At 44.2% G+C, this 22,475-nt stretch overlaps 1 protein-coding gene across 1 annotated transcript in view; it reads right to left on the reverse strand.

Moving 5' to 3' along the window:
- The window catches only part of LOC128967521 (poly(rC)-binding protein 3-like), a 62,868-nt gene extending 41,765 nt beyond the window's left edge, over window positions 1-21,103 (reverse strand). The window contains exons 1-4 of the mRNA XM_054381666.1: window positions 21,026-21,103; window positions 4,951-4,974; window positions 4,801-4,833; window positions 851-967 (exon numbers count right to left, since the gene is read on the reverse strand). Coding sequence (XP_054237641.1) covers window positions 851-967; window positions 4,801-4,833; window positions 4,951-4,974; window positions 21,026-21,103 — 252 coding nt within the window. The remainder of the gene's footprint in view (window positions 1-850; window positions 968-4,800; window positions 4,834-4,950; window positions 4,975-21,025) is intronic.
- Window positions 21,104-22,475: the final 1,372 nt, after the last annotated feature.

Genomic DNA, 22,475 nt, shown 5'->3' on the forward strand with positions numbered 1-22,475 from the left:
ACTGATGAAGAGGCACAGCCCCTTCCTTCTGCTGCAGGTGATTCAGTCCACCTGTCTGCAGGCTCTTTCCTAGGAGAAGGTGACTTTCCATAGGGGCCTATGTCTCTCCGGAGAGGACAGGAGACATTCCTGGACTAGACTTACGATTCTCAAAAGTAGAAGAAATTAAATCCTCCCCTGAGCGAAGAGGGTTTGTCTTTTGTGACCTGCTGCCTTTTCTGTCAGGCTTCCCATTAAAGTGGTGACCGTATCTAATTATGGTTAGTTCAGGGAATTTTATGAGATCCCTGCACTTCAGTTACATATCAGCACAGAACAGTTGTTCGACAGTAAATTGAACTCTTGTCTCACATACTTTCAGTACCTCCATTTCCATTCATTTTAAAAGCCAAGCTTTAACTATGGTAATTGGCAATCACATATTTTCTGTGTTGAAAACAAAACATTTCTAGTTACATATTCATTTTGTCATGCAGAAGATTTACCTCAATACCAAATAGAATCATATTAAAAAACAGAGTTAAAAGTTAGGAAACGATTCTTTTCAAATAAGGAAATTTTCCAAGACATTTTTTCCTCCCATTAGTACACATTATTAGAAGTAATTGCTTTTCCCTGAAGCCTCCAAAAAAAGCAAAAGAAATGATCAAACAGCTTGTAAATTGACCCATTCTTCTTCTTCAGCATTACTGCCAAGAGCATCTATAAAAATACAACCACTTTCATCGCTATTAAACAGAATGTTAAACAAACCATACTTAAACATTAAAGCAAACACAAGAAAAATCAAACAGTATTTTATTTCAACAAGAAAACAGGGGACAAAAAAAAAAGTGTTGTATTTGCTTACCTCTTCAAATTTTAGTGCAATCATAGAAAAAGCTTTGAAAATTGCATCTGTTGGGCCTGTTATTGTCACAATTCTCTCTGGACAGGAGCCTTCTGAAATATTGATTCGAGCACCACTCTGTGAGGGAAAAAAAAAAACCAAAACCCAAATATTTTTCAAATTTATACTTCCCAGGAAGCAAATTAAGTAGGATTAGGGATATACTTTGGGAAGGAATATCTCGAAGCATCTAATTCTCTCCTCTACAACTGCAGCCCCAGCATCACGGAGTTTCAGCATGAACTGGTCCTGTACTCAGCACTGGTTAGACCACACCTTGAGTACTGTGTCCAGTTCTGGGCTCCTCAGTTTAAGAAGGACGTTGAGATACTTGAAAGTGTCCAGAGAAGGGCAATGAGGCTGGGGAGAGGTCTGCAGCATAAGCCCAATGAGGCTGAGGGAGCTGAGGTTGTTTAGCCTGGAGAAGAGGAGGCTCAGGGGAGACCTCATTGCTGTCTACAACTACCTGAAGGGAGGTTGTAGCCAGGTGGGGGTTGGTCTCTTTTCCCAGGCAACCAGCACCAGAACAAGAGGACACAGTCTCAAGCTGCACCATGGGAAGTTTAAGCTGGAGATGAGGAGAAAGTTCTTCCCAGAAAGAGAGATTGCCCATTGGAATATGCTGCCCAGGGAGGTGGTGGAGTCACCATCCCTGGAAGTGTTCAAAAAAGGATTGGATGTGGCACTTGGAGCCATGGTTTAGTTGTCAAGAGTTGTTAGGTATTAGGTAATAGGTTGGACTTGATGATCTCTGAGGTCTTTTCCAACCTGGTTGATTCTATGATTCTATGATCACACTCCTAAAAATTCATCCAACTGTGGGAAGCCAGATTCTGTCTGGGTAAACACTCACACAGCCATGTCATCGCAGTATGCAAATAGTGCCTCTTTAATTCAAACTTACAAATAAATGCACAAGCAAATATTTTCCCTTTCCTCTTGCAAAGGTTAAGCTTAAGTTGGACCAGAGCTGCATAATTTCAGACAAGGTTGTCTCCAGTGAAATATGAACCTCTCTGTTTTGGATACCCAAACCTGGAGCTTGATATCTCTAACTGGGACATTGCTTTGCATTGTAGACAAGGTTTCTGTGGTAGTTTCAGGCTATGCCTTTAAAGTTCTTGAACAGAAAGTAGTAGAATGTAAATAAATCACTATTAGGTGTAAAAAGGAAAATAATGATTATTCTAAACAATTGGAGAGATATCTACCATAAGATTTGGTTCCCAAAACAATCTCTCGTGTTCTTTCTTCAGGCTGGGAGATACTACCTTGCTTCTGCTTCACCTTGGCTGCACTGCTTTTGTTTTGACTGGTATTAATTTCTTTGCTTCTATCTCTTGTCCCTTTTGTACATGGGGGGAAGGGGGAGGCAGGGGAGAAGCTGTTGCTGCTCCCTGTTTTTTGGCCAGGGGGCTCCTTGTGCTGTTTGTTAATTGTAAATATCTGTAAATATTGTAAATCCTATTTTGTACATATTCATTGCATTCCATTGTAGATTGTAGTTTTGCTTGTAAATAAAGCTTACACCTGCTTCCAGCTGAGCTGGCCTGGCAAAGTTAATGTTTGGGGGGGAGGAAATTTTCAACCCACCACAGTTCCTTACAGATGTCTCATGTGAAGGCAGTCAGTTAATATGCACCAACTGACCCTTTGAAGGAATAGCAGTAAGACAGGCAACAGTAAGAGTGCTTGCTTAAGGCAAAGAGACTGTTGGAAGGAGTTATAAAACCTCAGTCCTGGAGACAAGCCAGGATGGCTCCCAGGTACACTTAGTCCTCTTTATGCCACTGCAACAGTGCAGAGAAGAAAAATATATTTACATCTGGTTTACCAGTTAAGAGGATATTGGTGTAGATAATGATCAAATCCAGTTCAGGTAATATGCACCCTATGCTTTCCCTGAGGTTTTAGGTGTGCAAATGTGCTAATGCATCCTAACAAGTCACTGGAGCCTCAGCTCAGCCACAGGCACTGACCTTCTAGCAGATCTCTGCCTGCAGCAAACATGAGACAACCTGGGTTCATTTGGCCCTTTGCCCTCAGGATTGCCATGAATCAGCTGCTGCTGCTGCTGCTGCTGCTGTGTGTCGGAGTCCTTATCCACCTGCATGCTGCAGCTCAACAGCAAGATACTGTATTTCCTCATATGACAGCAACCAAGCACTCAAACCCCAACAACTACTGAGAGAAAAATCTTGCTGCCACAAACTCAACTGTCAGACATACTCAGCACTCACAGATAAGAAAGGGCAGCAGGCACTTCTTCTGACAGGCCAGTCTGAATGGGACCTGCCTTCATCAAACACCAGTGCTGGATCAGAAAAAAGATCAGCACTCAGGGTTCCTTCAGGCTGGTGGCAACACCTAGCTGCCACCACCCCACGTGAACGCAGGGCCGTTGGACTCAGGATGGCAGGGAGCATGCCAGGTGTCATGCTGGGCAGAGCTGCCTGCCACAGGCCTGGCCAACCCACAGCTGCCTTTGAGCAAAGCCACAAGGGCACATTGCTGTCCCATGGATAACCTCCCACCCACCAGGACTCCCAGGTCTTTCTCCACGGGGCTGCTCTCCAGCAGATCACCTCCTAACCTGTACTGGTGCAGTTTATTACTCCTTCCCAGGTGCAGGACTCCTCACTTATCCTTTTGAACCTCATTTGGTTCCTCTTTGCCCACCTCTTAGTCTGTCCAAGTCTCTGAATGGCTTCACAGCCTTCAGGTGTCTCAGCCAAGCCTCCCAGTTTGGTATCAGCAAACTTGCTGAGCAAACACTCTGTTCACTCATCAATGTCATGAATAAAGATGTTGAGCAGGACCAGATCCAGCACTGATCCTTGGGGGACTCCACTAGTTACAGCTCTCCAGCTGCACTTGGCACCATTGATCACTACTCTTTAGACTCCATTGTGTAACCAGTTCCTAATCCATCTCACTCTCTGTCTGTCTGTTCCACACATCCTGATCTTGCTCACAGGGATGTCATGGGAGACAGTGTCAAAAGCCTTACTAAGGTTAAGGCAGACTACATGCCCTGGTCTCCCTGCATCTACCTATTCAGTTATGACATCACAGAATGCTCTTAGATTAGTCAAACATGATTTCCCCTTGGTAAATCCATGCTGACAACTCCTGATAACCTTCTTCTCTTCCAAGTGCCTAGAGATGACCTCCAGAATGAGCTGCTCCATCGTTTTTCCATGGATGGAGGTCCAAGGAGTCTATAGTTTCCTGGAACCTCTTTCTTGCCCTAGCATGTCTACCCGACTTTTTCACAATCCACTGAAGACAGTGAAGTTTGTTCTGTGGCAGGGAAAAAAGTCTGCAGACACTGGGGATGGTGAGGTTTATGCAGTGCCTTGTTTTGCTTGCAACTTTTTCAAAGGTTGTGAGTAGTGGTTGTGGAGGTCTACCCTGTCCACATCCTACTCACAGCTGCAAAAGGATGAAATGTTAAGGTGTTACCAAGACATGGCAGAGAGATACTCTGGCTTCTGCCATCCTGTCTCCTGATCTGCTGAAGCTTGTACATACCCCCAGGCTTTGCACAGCATCAATCTAGTGGTTCAGATTTTGGAAACTCTCTATCAGGAGGCCAAGCCACGTGCAGGGCTGATGTTGATATGCTAAAGAATCATGCACTGAATCATGCTGGATAAGCTGTTCCTGAGATAAGACAGCAGGAGGCATATTGCTATGGGAATGAAAGCCTCCAGGCTGCTGTGGTGATAAGGAGATTGCATTAACAACAATGTTTAATTCAGGCCAGGACTTTATACACCACCACTTGCAAAGAATGCTGATGTTAAACGATCTGCCCTCTTGATGGCAGTGTCGGTCTGCACATGCTGAATTCACCTGCTCTCTGGGCTGGAAAGAAAGGCAAGTGAAGACATCAAGGCTTGTCTTACCTCCTCTCTCATCTTCTTAACTGTCTCACCTTTCTGTTAAAGAAATGAAAAAAAAAAAGAAAAAGAAAAAAAAGGTTAGGTTGGGCTGATGAAATGAACTGATATACAATATTTCAGCATGAAATGAAAGAGAGAAAATAATTTCCTGACCTTTCCGATAATACTTCCGACCTCCTGAAACAGAAAAAAAAAAAAGAGGACACTGTGAATAATAATAATAAAGACTCACTACAGATGAACATTTGCTTTGCTCTTAGGCTATTTCACTCTCATTTATTCCAGATCTGCAGTGTGCAGCACAGCCCCCTTCCATTGCTGCTGTATACGAGTACGTCGGGTTAGTTACAAAGAGGTGGACTGAAAATGTGCCTTTGCAGCTTGCTGATGGTGGGGGGGATTCCTTTAACAGAAACTGCTTTTTGTGGTTACAGATCAATCTTGCTACTATAAACACAGATGAACCCCTACTGGGGAATAAAAACTTCAAAACTAATAGTACTGCACAGCCTGCATGTAATACAAACATCAAAATAACTGCTGATCTCTCTGAGGGTAGGCATTTACTGACTTTACACCATGTAGTAGCAAGAGATGAATTTCCATGCTACCAAGTGTTACTGTGTAAACACCTGGTGGCCTATCTTAATCTCCCAATTAAGCAATTACCAAAAAAGAAAAAAAAAAAAAAAAAAGAAAAAGAATTGCTAATCACTTTTGAGGGATCTGGGAATTGGTACTAAGCTCCTACAATACTCCATGAAGGGACAAAACAATACTGAGAAACAGTACTGGGAAACAATTTGGCAGTTCTGGCTAGGGTTAAATAATTGGTGAATAAACCCAACAGGAGGCAAAAATGAAGCTAATAACTCTAAAGTGAATAGTCTGGACATGTTACACAAGTCACACAGGTGAGAGATCAGACTGGAAATCACAGGATCACAGGATCACAGGATGTTAGGGGTTGGAAGGGACCTTCGAAGGTCATAGAGTCCAACCGCCCTGCCAGAGCAGGACCATAGAATCCAGCACAGGTCACACAGGAACACATCCCGATGGGTCTTGAAAGCCTCCAGAGAAGGAGACTCCACAACCTCTCTGGACAGCCTGTTCCAGGGCTCTGTGACCCTCACAGGGAAGAAGTTCCTCCTCATGTTGAAGTGGAACCTCCTGTGCTGGAGTTTCTATCCATTACCCCTTGTCCTATCACAGGGAGCAACTGAGCAGAGCCTGTCCCCTTCCTCTTGACACCCAGCCCTCAGATATTTATAAACATTTATCAAATCCCCCCTCAGTCTTCTCTTCTCCAGACTATCATCTGTTGGAAAGGAGACCACCTAAAGGAATACCAAACTTTCCTCCTGTACTCAGATTGTGAAATCCACGTAAAGGGAGAGAGATGGCTGCACATGGTCTGATCTGTCCCAGATGATACACAGTTTCCTGCCCCCAGGCTATATATACTTAAGTCTGACTCATCCTGAAACACAGTCTAAAGAGGAAGATAGGAAGATTTAACAAATTACCCTCCTTTATTCCACCCAATGATGGGCTCATGACAAAGTGGTACTAGCTTCACTTTGCAATAGAGAGTTACCTGCAGAAACCTTGAGAAAGCTATTTCTCACCAGGAGGTTAGTTATAGGCTTGTGATACAAAGTTCCTTATACTTGCAACTCTTTACATCCTGCTCACAAGGCACAAAGGCTTTTCATTGAGAAGAAGACCTATTACAATGAGGAACTTTAGCATATGGTTCCTCTGCAGGTAACACCAGACTGAGGGAAAGAGTCAATAAATACACTGCTGGAGAAGGCTGCCTTTTTGCAGTCACTTAGTCTAGAGAAATGGGCTGAGTGAAACCTCAGGGAGTAGAACGGTCATATAAAAAGTCCCATGAATGAGATCCTTCTGCTTGGGCAGAAGAACAAGCTAGGCAAAAATTTGCTTTGCAGAAGATGTCCTTAGGGTCCCAATGCACCGCTCCAACGTAAGTATGAGCATGCATCAGCAATGCATCCCAGACCAAACAAATATTAGCAAGAGTGCAGCCAGCAGGATGAGACAAATGATTCTTGCCTTCACCTTGTGTTTGTGAGTCCATGCCTCAAGGTTTATGTCCTTTTTTGGGCTCCTAGTACAAGGCAGACAAGGATACACTGAACTGAATCCACTGCAGGGCCATCAAGATGACCACAGCACAAAAGAGGAGAGGATGAAAGATTTGTGTTTGCTTGTTCTCAGGAAGAGAAAAGTTAGCAGGATCTTATTGCAGTGTACAACAAGGAAAGCAAGTTGCAACATCAAATTCCTACTCAGTATGAGGAAAAAAAAACACCATAGGGATGGCTGGACATTAGAATACGTATCCGGAGAAGCTGTGGAGTCTCAGTCCTTGAAGGTGTCCAAACTCAGCCTGGGCAAGTCCCTGAGCAACCAGCTCCAGCAGGATTAGCTTGATTCATGAGACCTTTGGGGATCCCTTTCAGCCTCTCTGGGTCTGTGATTCTTCAGGAATGACCTTATACCCACTGAAATCAATGCCTAACTATCCATAAAGTTCCTCAACCCAATGAGGCCTCTTCTCTACTCTCTCGTACTTACTGATCAGAAAATCACAGAATCACAGAACTAACAAGGTTGGAAAAGACCTCAGAGATCATCAAGTCCAACCTATCACCCAACACCATCTAATCATCTAAATCATAGCACTAAGGGCCTCATCCAGTCTTATTTTAGACACCTCCAGGGACAGTGACTCCACCACCTCCCTGGGCAGCCCATTCCAATGGCCAATCTCTCTTTCTGTGAAGAATTTCTTCCTAACATCCAGCCTAAATCTCCCCTGGTGCAGCTTGAGGCTGTGTCCTCTTGTTCTGTCACTGATTGTCAGAGACCAACACCCACCTGCCTACAACCTCCCTTCAGGTATATATATTCTGATCAGGAAATATATATTGTCCAGGCAGGAATCACAACTCTTCCAAAGGTATCTGCTTTGCAAACCTATAGTTCTGCTGGCTGCTGTACAGTAGATCATTACACACTGCAGAGTTGTGTGACTGTTGTTGAAAAGCTCTCTGCATCCATCTGGGACTGTAAAACTCCTGCACATACAATGTAAAGGAGCAGCTCTGGGAGAAGAGGAACGAATGAAGCAGACTTGCTGCAGTTTTGTGTCTTGTGACCAAATTATCCTGTGTCTCTTACTATGTGGGTTTGGGTTGCACTTTTTCCCATGGCTGAGGCAGGTGTAGCAGCATGCTCCATAGGCTGGCTAATGAGGGGCATCTTTTTGTTAGCAGTGCCACAAGTTTGGGACACTTATTCCACAACATTTATAAGATCTTACTGTTCTTTATATATCACTATAACTCTACCAACCTGCTTGTACCTGCTGAATGGGATGAAACAATACAGGGAGTAAGACTCTCAGTAATGATAAGCTTTCAGAACCCCTCATGTCTTCTTGTTCCTATCTGCCTATTCAGCACATTTAGCAGTCTGACCTTGAAAACTTTTCCCATTCTTTTTGGTCCCAGCTTTCAGAAATAATTTATAACCCAGATTCTGAGGAAGTAGAAAGACCTTTTGCTACAGGTGAGCATATTGTCTTTCTCTAGCTATGGGCAAGCAATTCTGTTTCAATCTGTGGTATAATTATAGCTTTCGTGCATCTGAAGTTTCATTAGAAGCTGCAGGTCTGGTGTAGAACCTACAAATCTCTGCCACTATACACTTGGAATGAAACTTGTCCCAATCCATTTGATCATCCTGTGTTTAATGACAGATGTTGTTCTTTCAGAAATGCATGAATGCGGCTTGGCTAATAATAACTACAAAAATATCTTCCTTGGGAATGGGAAAAGATAGTCATGCTTTGGAAACAGAGGCAATCCCAAGCACAAATCCAGGCTGGGCAGGGACTGGCTGGAAAGCAGCCCTGAGGGGAGGGACTTGGAGGTGCTGGTGGACAAGAGGCTCAACGGGAGCTGTCAATGTGCACTTGCAGCCCAGAAAGCCAACCAGAGCCTGGGCTGCATCTGGAGAAGTGTGGCCAGCAGGTCAAGGGAGGTGATTCTCCCCCTCTACTCAGCTCTGGTGAGACCCCACCTGGAGTACTGCATCCAGTTCTGGAGCCCCTAATACAGGAAGGATCTGGGGGTGATGGAACATGTCCAAAAAATGGCCACGAGGATGTTCAGAGGGATGCAGCTCCTCTGCTATGGAGACAGACTGAGAGAGCTGGGACTATTCAGTCTGGAGAAGAGAAGGCTCTGAGGTGACCTCATTGTGGCCTTCCAGTATCTGAAGGGGGCTACAAGAAAGCTGGGGAGGGACTTTTTAGGATATCAGGTAGTGATAGGACTAGGGGGAATGGAACAAAGCTGGAAGTGGGGAGGTTCAGACTGGATGTGAGGAAGAAGTTCTTCTCCATGAGAGTGGTGAGAGCCTGGAATGGGTTGTCCAGGGAGGTGGTTGAGGCCCCATCCCTGGAGGTTTTTAAGGCCAGGCTGGATGAGGCTCTGGCCAGCCTGATGTAGTGTGAGGTGTCCCTGGCCATGGCAGGGGGGTTGGAACTAGATGATCCTTGTGGTCCCTTCCAACCCTGACTGATTCTATGATTCTATGATTTGTAGCCCTAGTAAAAAAGAAGGTCAATTTCCAGCAAGGAAATTTGGAATGCTTAAACAAGCAGAACAAGGCATAAAATATTAGGATTCTCAGGCCACTGAGGGCTGTGGGAGTTTTGCTATTGGCTTTAGTGGGCTCAGGAATTTGCCCTGACTGATCGTCACCTTGTTATTGTCGAAGAGTACAGGCTGCCAAAGAACTGAAAGAATGAGCAGTGTGAATCCCACTGAGAAAAATATTTCAATGAGACTGATGAGCAATTCCTTGGAACATGCTAGAAAATGTTACTGTAACGGAGCACAAAACAGGCAGCTATTGCAGGACCATATAAAAGGACAGCCCCTGCTCTACTACCATGGGGCATGCAGCTCCTGTTATCAGCACTACAGGGTGAATGGAACACTAAACTCCCAGGAGCCCTGTGATAAAGCCACATCTAGAAAGAAAACACATTTAAAAAATTAGAATATATATTCCCAGCTCAAAGTATCTGACAAAGCATAGGCTACATTCCAAAGCCTGCAATTCATTCAGGCAATGCTTTGATTGCATATGATTACCTACTTTCTAGGAGCAAGGATAAGGCAGAGCCAGTAGGACCAAACTGCACAAACAAGAAAGAGTGCTATAAAAGCATTGAAAAGAAAGAAACAGAGCCTCCTTCCATGGTGGGGAAGCACATCTGTCAGGAGACAAGGAGGGGTCCTGGCAACAGCCAAAAACATCCACATTGATAAAGTTTTCTAGACCAGCACTAGTTGTCTTTTGCATGCATAAAGAGGCATAAAACAACCCAGCTCTCTCTCTCTGAGGAGAGAGAATTGCCTATACTTATATAAACACATGAGTCACAGAATCACAGAATCAACCAGCCTGGAAAAGACCTCGGAGGTCATCGAGTCCAACCTATTGCCTAATACCTAACACCTCCTGACAATTAAACCATGGCTTCGAGTGCCACATCCAAGCTTTTCTTGAACGCTTCCAGGGATGGTAACTCCACCACCTCCCTGGGCAGCACATTCCAATGGGCAATCTCTTTTTCTGGGAAGAACTTTCTCCTCACCCCCAGCTTAAACTTCCCCTGGTGCAGCTTGAGACTGTGTCCTCTTGCTCTGGTGCTGGTTGCCTGGGAGAAGAGACCAACCCCCACCTGGCTACAACCTCCCTTCAGGTAGTTGTAGAGAGCAATAAGATCACCCCTGAGCCTCCCCTTCTCCAGGCTAAACAACCCCAGCTCCCTCAGCCTCTCCTCATAGGGCTGTGCTCCAGACCTCTCCCCAGCCTCATTGCCCTTCTCTGGACACATTCAAGTATCTCAATGTCCTTCTTAAATTGAGGGCCCCAGAACTGGACACAGTACTCAAGGTGTGGCCTAACCAGAGCTGAGCACAGGGCAGAATGACTTCCCTGCTCCTGCTGGCCACACTATGCCTGATGCAGACCAGGATGCCATTGGCCTTCTTGGCCACCTGGGCACACTGCTGGCTCATGTTCAGCTGCTGTCAACCAGTACCCCCAGGTCCCTTTCTGCCTGGCTGCTCTCCAGCCACTCAGACCCCAGCCTGTAGTGCTGCATGGAGTTGTTGTGGCCAAAGTGCAGAACCTGGCACTTGGACTTGTTGAATGCCATCCTGTTAGACTCAGCCCATCTGTCCAGCCTGTCAAGGTCCCTCTGCAGAGCCCTCCTAACCTGCTCCCAACTTAGTGTTGTCTGCAAACAAATAGAGTTGAATGGAAGATCCCAGGAACATATTCCATGAGGATATTCTGAACAATGTTGCCTGCATGGAGCACATGGTGCTTCAGCATGTTTCAAATGCTGGAAGAAAAGTCAGGGTTTGGAAACATGATGTAATGTGTCTGCTTCAGGGAACAAATAACTGCCTTGAATAAACTGAGAGTCTGCTTTGTGTTGTGGGGTTATGTGGGATTACCCTCAGTGACATGAGAGATCTCACGTTACTAGGTGATACTTCAGTTGTCATTGTCTGATGGTAACTGCCCTAATTTAGTAAGGCACTGCAGTCCAAGCCCTTGCTGGAACATATCTCATGCTAACAAATGTGTAGTGTATGAGAAGACTTCCAAATCTGTCTTTGTGATGCAGATGCCAGTGTTAGGAACCTGCCACAGGTCCATCTACCCTTTTTTGGGCAGCTGTGCCAACAGGCATTTCTCATTTGCTTTTTGATAGTAGATGGGTAACCCATTTACACTCAATTTCACACCAAACCTCTAAGCCTTCGTCCCAAAACACAAACCTAAGAATGGATCAGCTGAAGCAGCAGCACTGGGCAGGGTGCGCTCCTTCTGCAACCTCAGTTCATTACAAGGATGATCAAGGGACTGGAACATCTATCTTAGGAGGAAAAGCTGAGAGCCCTGGGGCTGTTTAGTCTGGAGAAGAGAAGACTGAGAGGTGATCTTATTAGTGTTTACAAACATCTGAAGGATGGGTGGCAAGAAGGGGCCACTCTCTTTTCAGTGGTGCCCTGTGATAGGACAAGGGCAACAGACACAAAGCAGAACACAGAAGTTCCACCTCAACATGCAGAAACACTTCTTTAACTGTAAGGGTGACAGAGCACTGGAACAGGCTGCCCAGAGAAGTTGTGAAGTCTCCTTCTCTAGAGCCTTTAAAGACCTGTCTGGATATGCTACTGTGTGACCTGCACTAGGTGATTCTGCTTTCACACAGTGGGGGTTGGACTCAGTCTCCAGAGGTCCCTTCCAACCCCTGCCATTCTATGATTCTATGATTCCAGCTGTGGAGTGATGAGGGAGTTTTTAGGGAGGGGCTTTTTAGGCTATCAGGTAGTGACAGGACTAGGGGGAACGCAATAAAGCTGGAAGTGGGGAGATTCAGGCTGGACGTGAGGAAGAAGTTCTTCCCCATGAGAGTGGCGAGACCCTGGAATGGGTTGTCCCAGGGAGACATACTGTGTCCAGGGGCTGAGGTGGAAAGACCTCTGCCCTCTCAGTTATTTTTTTAGGCTAATGAGAACTTTTCAGCTCTTGCTACTACAAACTCACCAAGAGGAAATCCACCTTCTGTGGTATACATGCACTTGGAGTTTTGTTCTATGATTAGAGCTCTTAGGTAGCACAGGAATGCAAACAAACAAAACAAGCACTATAACAGCAATAGGCAGGACAGTCAATCCTCATAATACCCTGAAAGCATTCATGGAAACTAGAAAGAACAGAACAAACATTGTCTTACTTGGCATTTTATGGCTGGAATTAAATTACTGACAAGGTACTTTGTTGTGTCTTAATAAGTGAAAAGTAAAAGGAAAAAAAAATGGGGAAGGAGAAGAGCATTACCTTCAAGATGGGGAAAAATTATTTCTGTGCTTGCTTTGCAGTTTTCCAGGGGGCAGTTAAGCAGGCACCAAAAACCAAAACCAAAACCACAAAACCAAACCAAAGCAAAAACCCCTCCCAACACTACAAGAATCTCTGGTGATAAAAATGTATACTTATGACAATAGCAATTTTCTCCATGATTTTATTCTGCCTATATCCTTAATGAGCCCAAATTTTCTTTCTGGTAAGAAATTCTATATATAGCATCATAAAATAATCACCAACGTGTCTGAAAGTCACCACTGAAGCTTGATGTAAGTTCACTTAATTAATCAATCATTCCAGTGCCACAAGGCATCCACTGATTCTGCTGAATTCACTGTGAGACAAGAGTTCTTTAGGGCACCTAAAGGTAACCTGTAAGTACTGGAAGCCTAGTGCCTGACAACCAAAGCACTCAAGAGTTTTGTCCAAACCTGTTCATTTGACTTGACTACAGATACATTTTTCTGACTCAACACTGCTTAAACTATGAGAAATGTATAACTGAGCAAATGCTATTAGGGAAGGGAGGTGGTAGAAGCCTCCACCCCTGGATGTTTTCAAGGCCAGGCTGGATGTGGCTCTGAGCAACGTGATCCAGTGTGAGGTGTCCCTGCCCTTGGCAGGGGTTTGGAACCAGATGATGCTTGAGGTCCCTCCCAACCCTAACAATTCTACAATTCTAGGGAAAAACTCCACTCAGTCATTGTATCTTTCCTCCATCCATGCAGGTTATACATTCTGCACAGTACAATTTTTGTTTAAAATCTGTTTAGGAGACTTCCAGAAGCTCCTAAAAATCTCAGTATCATGGGTTTCCCTTGGGATTCCCTTATTAGCATTTATTGTCCAACCCACATTTTACCCTATTATTCCCCACTACAAGGACTTGTTTCATGCAGAATAACAACACTCCATTACACTCACATTTATTCTCTCCAGGTGTTTATGAGAATGACTGGAGAAAGCTAGGCAATTTCCTCAGCCTCCTAAAAACTTTGCTGTTTTTCTGTGAATTCCCCCTTCTGCTCAGTTTTCCACACCACTCACACACGTGGCACCTGCTGATGAGCACAGAACTGCAGGTGTGACTTTTTGCCAGAGGAACAGTAAGGTAATGAACATCTCTTTGCCCCATGATACACTGAATCTGTACATCCAGCACTGCATACCCATTTGCTGCGTGGCTTTCCTCCCCAACTCAGCACATCCCAAACGTGCCACTCTCTAGACACTGCCACACCTGATGCCTTTCAGCCTTTTATGCTTTCCAGGTTGCTGTCTCTCACTCAACATGTATCTCCCAAATTATCTTCTCCAGTTAATTGCCTCAACTTTCCAATTTACACCTCTCAGTATTTGGCAAGAGTTCTACTTCCCTGCCAATTATTCCCTCCCTCCTTCATCCTACCTGTAAATAATTTCCTTGTTCTTCCCAACCATCTGACTTTATTAATCCACTTTGTTTTCTATTTCTGAACTCCTTCCCTAAGCCCCTCAAAAATGTTGATCTGATCTGAGTAAATGCTGCCACTTCTGCCTTTGCTGGAAGCAGAAATCTTACAATCCCTGCAATATTCTAATCCTGACCAGAAATTATACTTTTAAAGTTTACAAAGGTCAAAAAGTATCTGCATCTACTCACATATCAGTCCTACACAGTGATTTTACTTCCAAAACCATCAGGAATTAGATGGAAAGCAGAGAAATAGGGCAATGTAAACAGCCCCAACACATATTCCCTGTTTTTCTCTACTGAAATGCATGCAACAGCTTTATTCCTTAATGTGGTGCACCTTTCTCATTAATAAAAGATGAAAATGCATTTCTGCATTATTTAATATCTAACTCCTGCATATACTTCAAAAACCTTTCCTGTTCCTGCCCTCTCTGAAGCAGCATTCAGCTATTTCAGTTGAAAAGGTCCCCAGCAGCAGAGGCTGCAGTGCCATGGCAGCTTTACAGGATGTAATCATTTTAGTTCAACTCATCCTTAAAAACTTCCAGTGATGGATGGTGCAGCATGCTTGGGCAGGCTTCCCTCCTCCTCACATGCCCACAAACCAACTTTTTTCCTAACTTTTAAAATACCCTGCCTGTGGATGTGAGGAATGTCTGATCACTGCCCCTGAAGCATACTCCCCTGCGCTTGTCCTCTAATTCATTGCACCCAAGTATGACAAATGTTTTGTGTTGCTCTTGGTCTCTCTCCAGGGTTATCATACTCCCACAAGTGTCCTAAGAAGGGCAGTGAAGCTGGTGAGGGGTCTAGAGAACAAGTCTTTTGTAGGGCAGCTGAGGGAACTGGGATTGTTTAGTCTGGAGAATAGGAGGCTGAAGGGTGACCTCATTGCTCTTTATGACTACCTATAAGGAGGTTGTAGTAAGGTGTGAGTTAGTCTCTTCTCCCAGGTAACAAGTGATAGTACAAGAGGAAACAGTTGCCGCAGGGTAGGTTTAGATTGGGGGGTTAGGAAAAATTTCTTCACTGAAAGAGTTGTCAAAGTGGTTGAGTCCCCATCCCTGGAGGTACAGACACCTAGATGTGGTGCTTGGTGACATGGTTTAGTGATGTTAAACGTCATTTCCAACTGAAATGATTTTGTGGTAAGTTTTTAAATGATGCAACACGGCACAAGAAGAAAATTAAGTCTCTCACATACCATAACATCACATGCACACTGAAGTCCTGGCTCAGGCTGACACCTTTCATATCAGACCCTGAGACATTCATCCTAAGGTTAACCTTTTATTTACTCACAGTTGTTAGCCTTGCACAAGACTTTTTGCTGCTTCCACTGGAAAAAAAAAATGCTACCCTCCCCACATTTTCTGCCCTCAGAAAACTAAGGCTGTGTGTTGCCTTGTTGCCTGTCCGTTGCTCCTGTATTTTACTTCACTGCAGAAAAGTGTCTGAGTAGGTTTCTCAGGTGACCATCCCAGCCTCTTGAGTAGGAGGTTGCACAGAGAACTGCAGGAGCTCATCTGGACCTACTGTTGCTTTTTTACATGAAGCAAGGTCAAGCAAAGGCAATGATGAGAGGTGTCCTACCTATGGAGTGACACTGGCCTGGGTGCTCCTGGAGCTGAGGACTGTTCAGACCTGTTTTCCTTTCAGCAGATACTAATACTGTCTTTAATTTTTGCTACTTGTTTTGTTTGTTGTTGCTAAATATACTTTTTAATTGCCCATTTACTTGCACTCATACAAATCCTGATTTTTCTGTCTGCAGGTTCCAGAATTTAGCTTAATTGCCTAACGAGGATGTCCATTCTTTGACTTAAAGCCCCTACACAAATACACGAAAAGTACATGCTGAAAATTTCCTAAGTATGCAGAATGTACAGTCAAGATAGCAAAGCAGAGCAGAACAAGTTCTGGACTTCCAGTCAAAATTGATGCAAATATCACAAAGCACACAGACCTTCCCTAAGCACACTGGTAATGAAGTCTTGGAGACAGAGCTAAGGTTAGTAAGGATAGATCAGCATATTTCCATGAAACACAAGCCTGAAATGATAGCACAAAATAGCACAAAACTGGAGGCATGGCTGACACACCAGAAGGCTGTGCTGCCACTCAGCAAGTCCTGGATAGGCTGGAAAGTTGGGTGGGGAGAAATTTAATGAAATACAACAAGCACAAGTGTAGAGTCTTGCATCTGGGCAAGAACTTCATGTATCAGTATAGGGTGGGGGCTGACCTTTTGGAGAGCAGCTCCATCAAAAAGGACTGGGGGTTCTGGTGGACAACAGGATGTCCACAAGCACACAATGTGCCCTTGTGCCCAAGAAGGCCAATAGCATCCTGAGGTGTGTCTAGCAGGTTGAGAAAGGTTCTCCTCCCTCTCTGCTTTGCCCTGGTGAGGCTGCACCTGCATATTGTGTCCAGTTCTGGGCCCCTCAGTTCAAGAAGAACAGGGAACTGCTTGAAGGATTCCAGCACAGAGCCACAAAAATGATGGAAGGAGTGGAACAGCTCCCTCATGAGGAAAGCCTGAAGGAGCTGGGTCTCTTTAGCTTGGAGAAGAGGAGCCTGAGGGGTGACCTCATTCATGTTTATAAATATGTGAAGGGTGAGTGTCAGGAGGATGGAACCAGGCTCTGCTGGGTGATGTCCAATGATAGGACAAGGGGCAATGGGTGCAAGCTGGAACATAGGAGGTACCATGAAAAGATAAGGAAAAACTTTCTCACTGTGAGGGTGACAGAGCATTGGAACAGGCTGCCCACGAGAGGTTGTGGAGTCTCCTTCACTGAAGACATTCAAAACCCACCTGGGATGAGTTCCTGTGTGACCTGCTCTAGGTGATCCTGCTCTGGCAGGAGGGTTGGACTCAATGATTTTTTGTGGTCCCTTCCAAACCCTAACATTCTGTGATTCTGTGATCTTACTTTAAAAATTATCTAACTTAATCCAGTTTGCTGCTGTTGCCTTTTAATTCCCCTTTTCTCTTTCAAGTTATGACCAGTTATTTACAATCCAAGCTCTGCTTCACTTATTTCTTTTTTCTGGAAATACTAAGTAGAGATGAGAAATTTCTGCCAATGCCATTATTACAACAAATCTTAAGGAAGAGCCTAGAATTGTGTTTCTTCTTTTTTTTTCCACAGGCACATAAAAAGCTTTCAGAGTGACCTTTTCACACTGGGTTCATATTGACTCAGAGAGCCTTCATTCAGCTACATAGCCATTTCTAAATCACAAAAATTACAGTGAAGAAACCATAAGACTTTTCCTTTTTATGACCAGAATAAATTCTGATTTAATGTCCTCTCTGTAATACTTAGGCACAAGAGAATCCATTATTAGAGCATAGTAGAGTTAATAGTAGACCCATCATGCCTTGCTAAGTGGGAACACATGGTACACTCCCACTTCAAATTTGAACTTTGTAGCTTTTATGGGTTTAATTTAGACCCTAGGGGCTGCGCATGCTTTGAAGATTGGACACATGATATTGTTAAAAGTGGTTGCACACTCTTATTGATGGTTAACATGGAAAATCAGCTTTTTCTAATTTAATTTAGGATTTTTTAATTTTTTCTTTTTTTTTTTTCAAAAATAACCTAGCTCACAGTTTAACTAAGATGGCCTGAAAACGACAGAAACTTGATTTTTGCTTTACAGGCATGAATCTGAAGGAAGCAGAGCTGTCTGATAGTGGTTAAAAAAAAAGCATGGGAATTTGACTGAAAACAGCAGGGCTGTGAGGATGATTAGGGGACTTGAGCATCTCTCCAATGAAGAGAAGACGGAGAGAGGATCTGATCAATGTCTATCAATAACTGAGGGGTGGGTGTCAAGTGGAGGGGGCCAGGCTCTTTTTGGTGGTTCACAGTGATAAGACAAGGAACAATGGGTTCAAACTTGAACATAGAAGATTTCAGCTCAACAGAAGGAGAAACTTCTTTCCAGTGAAGGTGACAGAGCCCTGGAACAGGCTGCCCAGGAGGGTTGTGGAGTCTCCTTCTCTGGAGATTTTCCAACCCCACCTGGATGCATTCCTGTGCAGACTACCCTAAGTGATCCTGCTCTGGCAGGGGGGGTTGGAGCTGATGAACTCTTGAGGTCCCTTCCAACCTCTGATATACTGTGAGACTGGGATACATATACCACCCAGGATAAGGGTGTGTTCAAATGCTTTTTTGGACTGGGATCAGAACCTGGTGCAATCAACCTCCAAGATCTAACTTTTAATGAAGACATTGTGGTAGTTTTAGGCTCTGCCTTTAAAAACTTTTCACTGATCTTGAACAGAAAGTAGTAGAGTGTAAATAAATCACTACTGGGTGCAAAAAGGTAAACAATGATTATTTTAAACAGTTCCATTGGAGAGATATCTACCATAAGATTCGGTTCCCAAAACAATCTCTCTCTCTTCTCCATTCCTTGGGCTGGAAGATACTAACTTTGTGCTTCTGCTGACTTCTGCTTGACCTTGGCTGCATTGTTTTGACTGCTATTAACTTCTCTGCTTCTGTCTCTTGTTCTTTGTGTACAAGGGGGTAGGGGAGGAGGCAGGGAAGGAAGAAGCTGCTGCAGTTTCCCTGGTCTTTGGCCAGGGAGGTCCTTGTGATGTTTGTTAATTGCAAATATCTGTAAATATTGTATATTTGTGCACATTCATTGCATTTCATTGTAGATTGTAGTCTTGCTTGTAAATACATCTTTCATTTGCTTCCAACTGAGCTGATCTGGCAAATTTAATGCTGGGGGTGGGAGGGGGGGAATTCTAAACCCACAAGAAGATCTGTATAGATTTCAGGTGGGTTTGGTAAGGGAGACTGTTACCAAATTCGTTTGACAGCTCCCTATTTAAAATGCAGATTTTTACACACCTGATGCCTGCCTGAAGCTGAATCTTTCGGCAGGGAGTGGGGGAATCAAACAAAATGGTTATATCATTCCTGAGAAAATACATAATTTGATCTGACACAACCTAATTTCTGAGATTTTTAATCTCTGAATTTAAACTATACCCTCTCAGACTTAGCAGCTCCATAACCAAAACACAGAGGGAGATACCTTAGTCTCCTATTTGTGCTGTTGCCATATCATAACGTATGTTCGTGCTATAGGTTGAAAGCATGCACTGTTTTAAAATGTGTGGTTTTAACTACTAAATTAAATTTTAGAAGTAAAAATAAATTAATTTCTTAGATTTATAGACATAAATGTGATCTCCAGAATGGTATATACAGTTATTCACTGTTTTTTGGTAGGACAGAGCCAAAACCACTTCCTTTATATAACACTCATTATGAAGCCTAAAAATGCCTGGCGTTGCCTGATGCAAATACCACAAACAAACCTATGAAATGTGTTTTTTAATCAGAACTCCATTTTGTGATCTGACAATCTGAAATAAACAGCTATCAGACTGTTCAGTCTGGACCCCTTGGTTTAAGAAAGATGTTGAGTTGCTCGAATGTGAGAAGGGCAACAAAGCTGGGGAGGGATCTGGAACACAGCCCTGTGAGGAGAGGCTGAGGGAGCTGGGGGTGTTTAGCCTGGAGAAGAGGAGGCTCAGAGGAGACCTCATTGCTGTCTACAACTACCTGAAGGGAGGTTGTAGCCAGGTGGATGTTGGTCTCCTCCCAGGCAACCACAGAATCACAGAATCAATAAGGTTGGAAAAGACCTCAAAGATCATCAAAGTCCAACCTGTCACCCAAGACCTCATGACCACTAAACCATGGCACCAAGTGCCATGTCCAATCCCCTCTTGAACACCTCGAGGGATGGTGACTCCACCACCTCCCTGGGCAGCACATTCCAATGGCCAACCACTCTCTCCCTGAAGAACTTCCTCCTCACCTCCAGCTTAAACTTGCCCTGGCGCAGCTTGAGACCAGTGACAGAACAGGAGAACACAGTCTCAAGCTTCACCAGGGGAGGTTTGGGCTGGATGTTAGGAAGAAATTCTTCACAGAAAGAGAGATTGTCCATTGGAATGGGCTGCCCAGGGAGGTGGTGGAGCCACTGTCTCTGGAATTCTTTAAAATAAGACTGGCACTTAGTGCCATGGTTTAGCTGATTAGATGGTGTTGGGTGATAGGTTGGACTTGATCTCTGAGGTCTTTTCCAACCTGGTTAATTCTGTAATTCTGTAATACTAAACTGGCACTTGGTCTATGGCCCACATTTCACACTTCATCTGCGTGCTTAAGCGCTGTGGTGGGCAGAAAAAAGGCAACAGTCAACTTTCCAAAATAAATCCATGAGGGGCCTGAACAGACACTTGATATGTCTGGGGGTTTACTCTAATAAGATCCTACACCAGAGTAACAAAGAACTATCCCACTTGCCTTCAACAGAGGGTAATTCTGTGGCAATTAATTTACACAAGTCAAAGTTCTGCTATCTCAAAACCCCCCTGCAAAAATCTACCCAATGATGAGGAAAGTGAGCTGTATACAGGTCAGCTTTCTGTAAGGGTCTGTCAAATGTGGGTAACTGTCAATGAAAGACCTCTTTTATTTTTTTTTTTTTTTGGATGCCAGATTGCTCAAAATGGATTTGGTATAAGCAGGGTTTGTTCCAAGTGCAAACTTAACTGTGATGCCTTGAAAGGCAGGGGATGATTTTTTGGGGTAATGGCAGCAGTGCTTTTGACTCAGGTTGGAGGAAAAGGAGCAAACCCTCTGTCAATAGCACTGTCAGGCTCTGAAGGGAACTGCACACACTCACTCCACACACAAGCAGCTGCTGTGGGAACAGTAAATGCTTCACCTTGCCGTGCATGAGCAGGCGTATGGTAAGCGTGACGTTGAGACCTCCTTCGGTCATTCTCCCGTCCTTCGTGTTCATCCTGGCCTTGTATCTTCAATACTTGGAAGCAGCTTTGCTTTTGATTTCAGTGTTTTCTTTGTTTGGTTGGTTGTTTTTCTTTTTTTTCCCCCTGTTCACTTAATCAACCTACAAAGAGAGAGAAAAATAAAAAAGTACCGTTGAGTGGCTGAAGTTACTGTGAACTGGGAATATAGAATCATAGAATCAAGCAGGTTGGAAGAGACCTCCAAGGTCATCCAGTCCAACCTATCACCCAGCCCTAGCCAATCAACTAGACCATGGCACTAAGTGCCTCATCCAGGCTTCTCTTGAATGTCTCCAGGGACAGAGACTCCACCACCTCCCTGGGCAGCACATTCCAATGGGCAATCTTTCTCTCTGTGAAGAGCTTCCTCCTCACATCCAGCCTATACCTCCCCTGGCACAGCTTGAGACTGTGTCCCCTCCTTCTGCTGCTGGTTGCCTGGGAGAAGAGACCAACCCCCACCTGGCTACAACCTCCCTTCAGGTAGTTGTAGACAGCAATGAGGTCTCCCCTGAGCCTCCTCTTCTCCAGGCTAAACACCCCCAGCTCCCTCAGCCTCTCCTCACAGGGCTGTGCTCCAGACCCCTCCCCAGCTTCGTTGCCCTTCTCTGGATACGTTCCAGTACCTCAACACATTGTACAAACTAGTCAGCATTCCTTCTTTTGATTTTTTGGACTACAAGTTAGGGCTGAAAAGGCTCCTTTGATTATTTATCCCTCCACAGCCAACTTTTTTTAGCCCTTCAGCAAGTACAAGATGAACTCCTTTTTGAAACCTTAAAAATTCTCTTTGCTTCCTATATGGCAATTCTGAAAGCACAAGCACAGCAGAGTGAAATACACTGGTTTTTCCTTCTCAACAGCTCTTTCTTTCTGTTAACATTTGCAGTGTGTATATGCAATACATGTCTGCATTTTCACACGTGCCTGGTGTGGTTTTCATTTTTCCCTCTGTTACTACCATTTTCTCTTTTTGCTCTTGCAGAAGAAATATTTCTGTTTCCTCTCAAGCTAGAGAGAAATTAATTCTGAGCCTAAACACTGATGCCTGCCAGCAACAGTGGATGACACATTATCAGAGACATCTGAGTAACTAAGAGCCACTTGCTGCTGTAAATCTGGGCACTGTCTGACTTTGTTTTTGTCTACCAAGCCCAGAGGTAGTTCAGCCCCTCAAAGGCCAAAGCTGATCTTCAGCCCTACGTAGAATGAGATTTTTCTTAATTCCTAATGCCAAATTGCAGATTTTCGGTCATTTACAAAGACATAAATATCCTAAAATTCTAATGAAAGCTACAAGGGCTGGCTTTGAAGGGATAAACAAGATGCATTATGAGTTTATTGATGCAAGGACATTTATCGTTA

The sequence above is a fragment of the Indicator indicator genome, chromosome 6, assembly GCF_027791375.1.
Source record: "Indicator indicator isolate 239-I01 chromosome 6, UM_Iind_1.1, whole genome shotgun sequence".
Taxonomy (NCBI): domain Eukaryota; kingdom Metazoa; phylum Chordata; class Aves; order Piciformes; family Indicatoridae; genus Indicator; species Indicator indicator.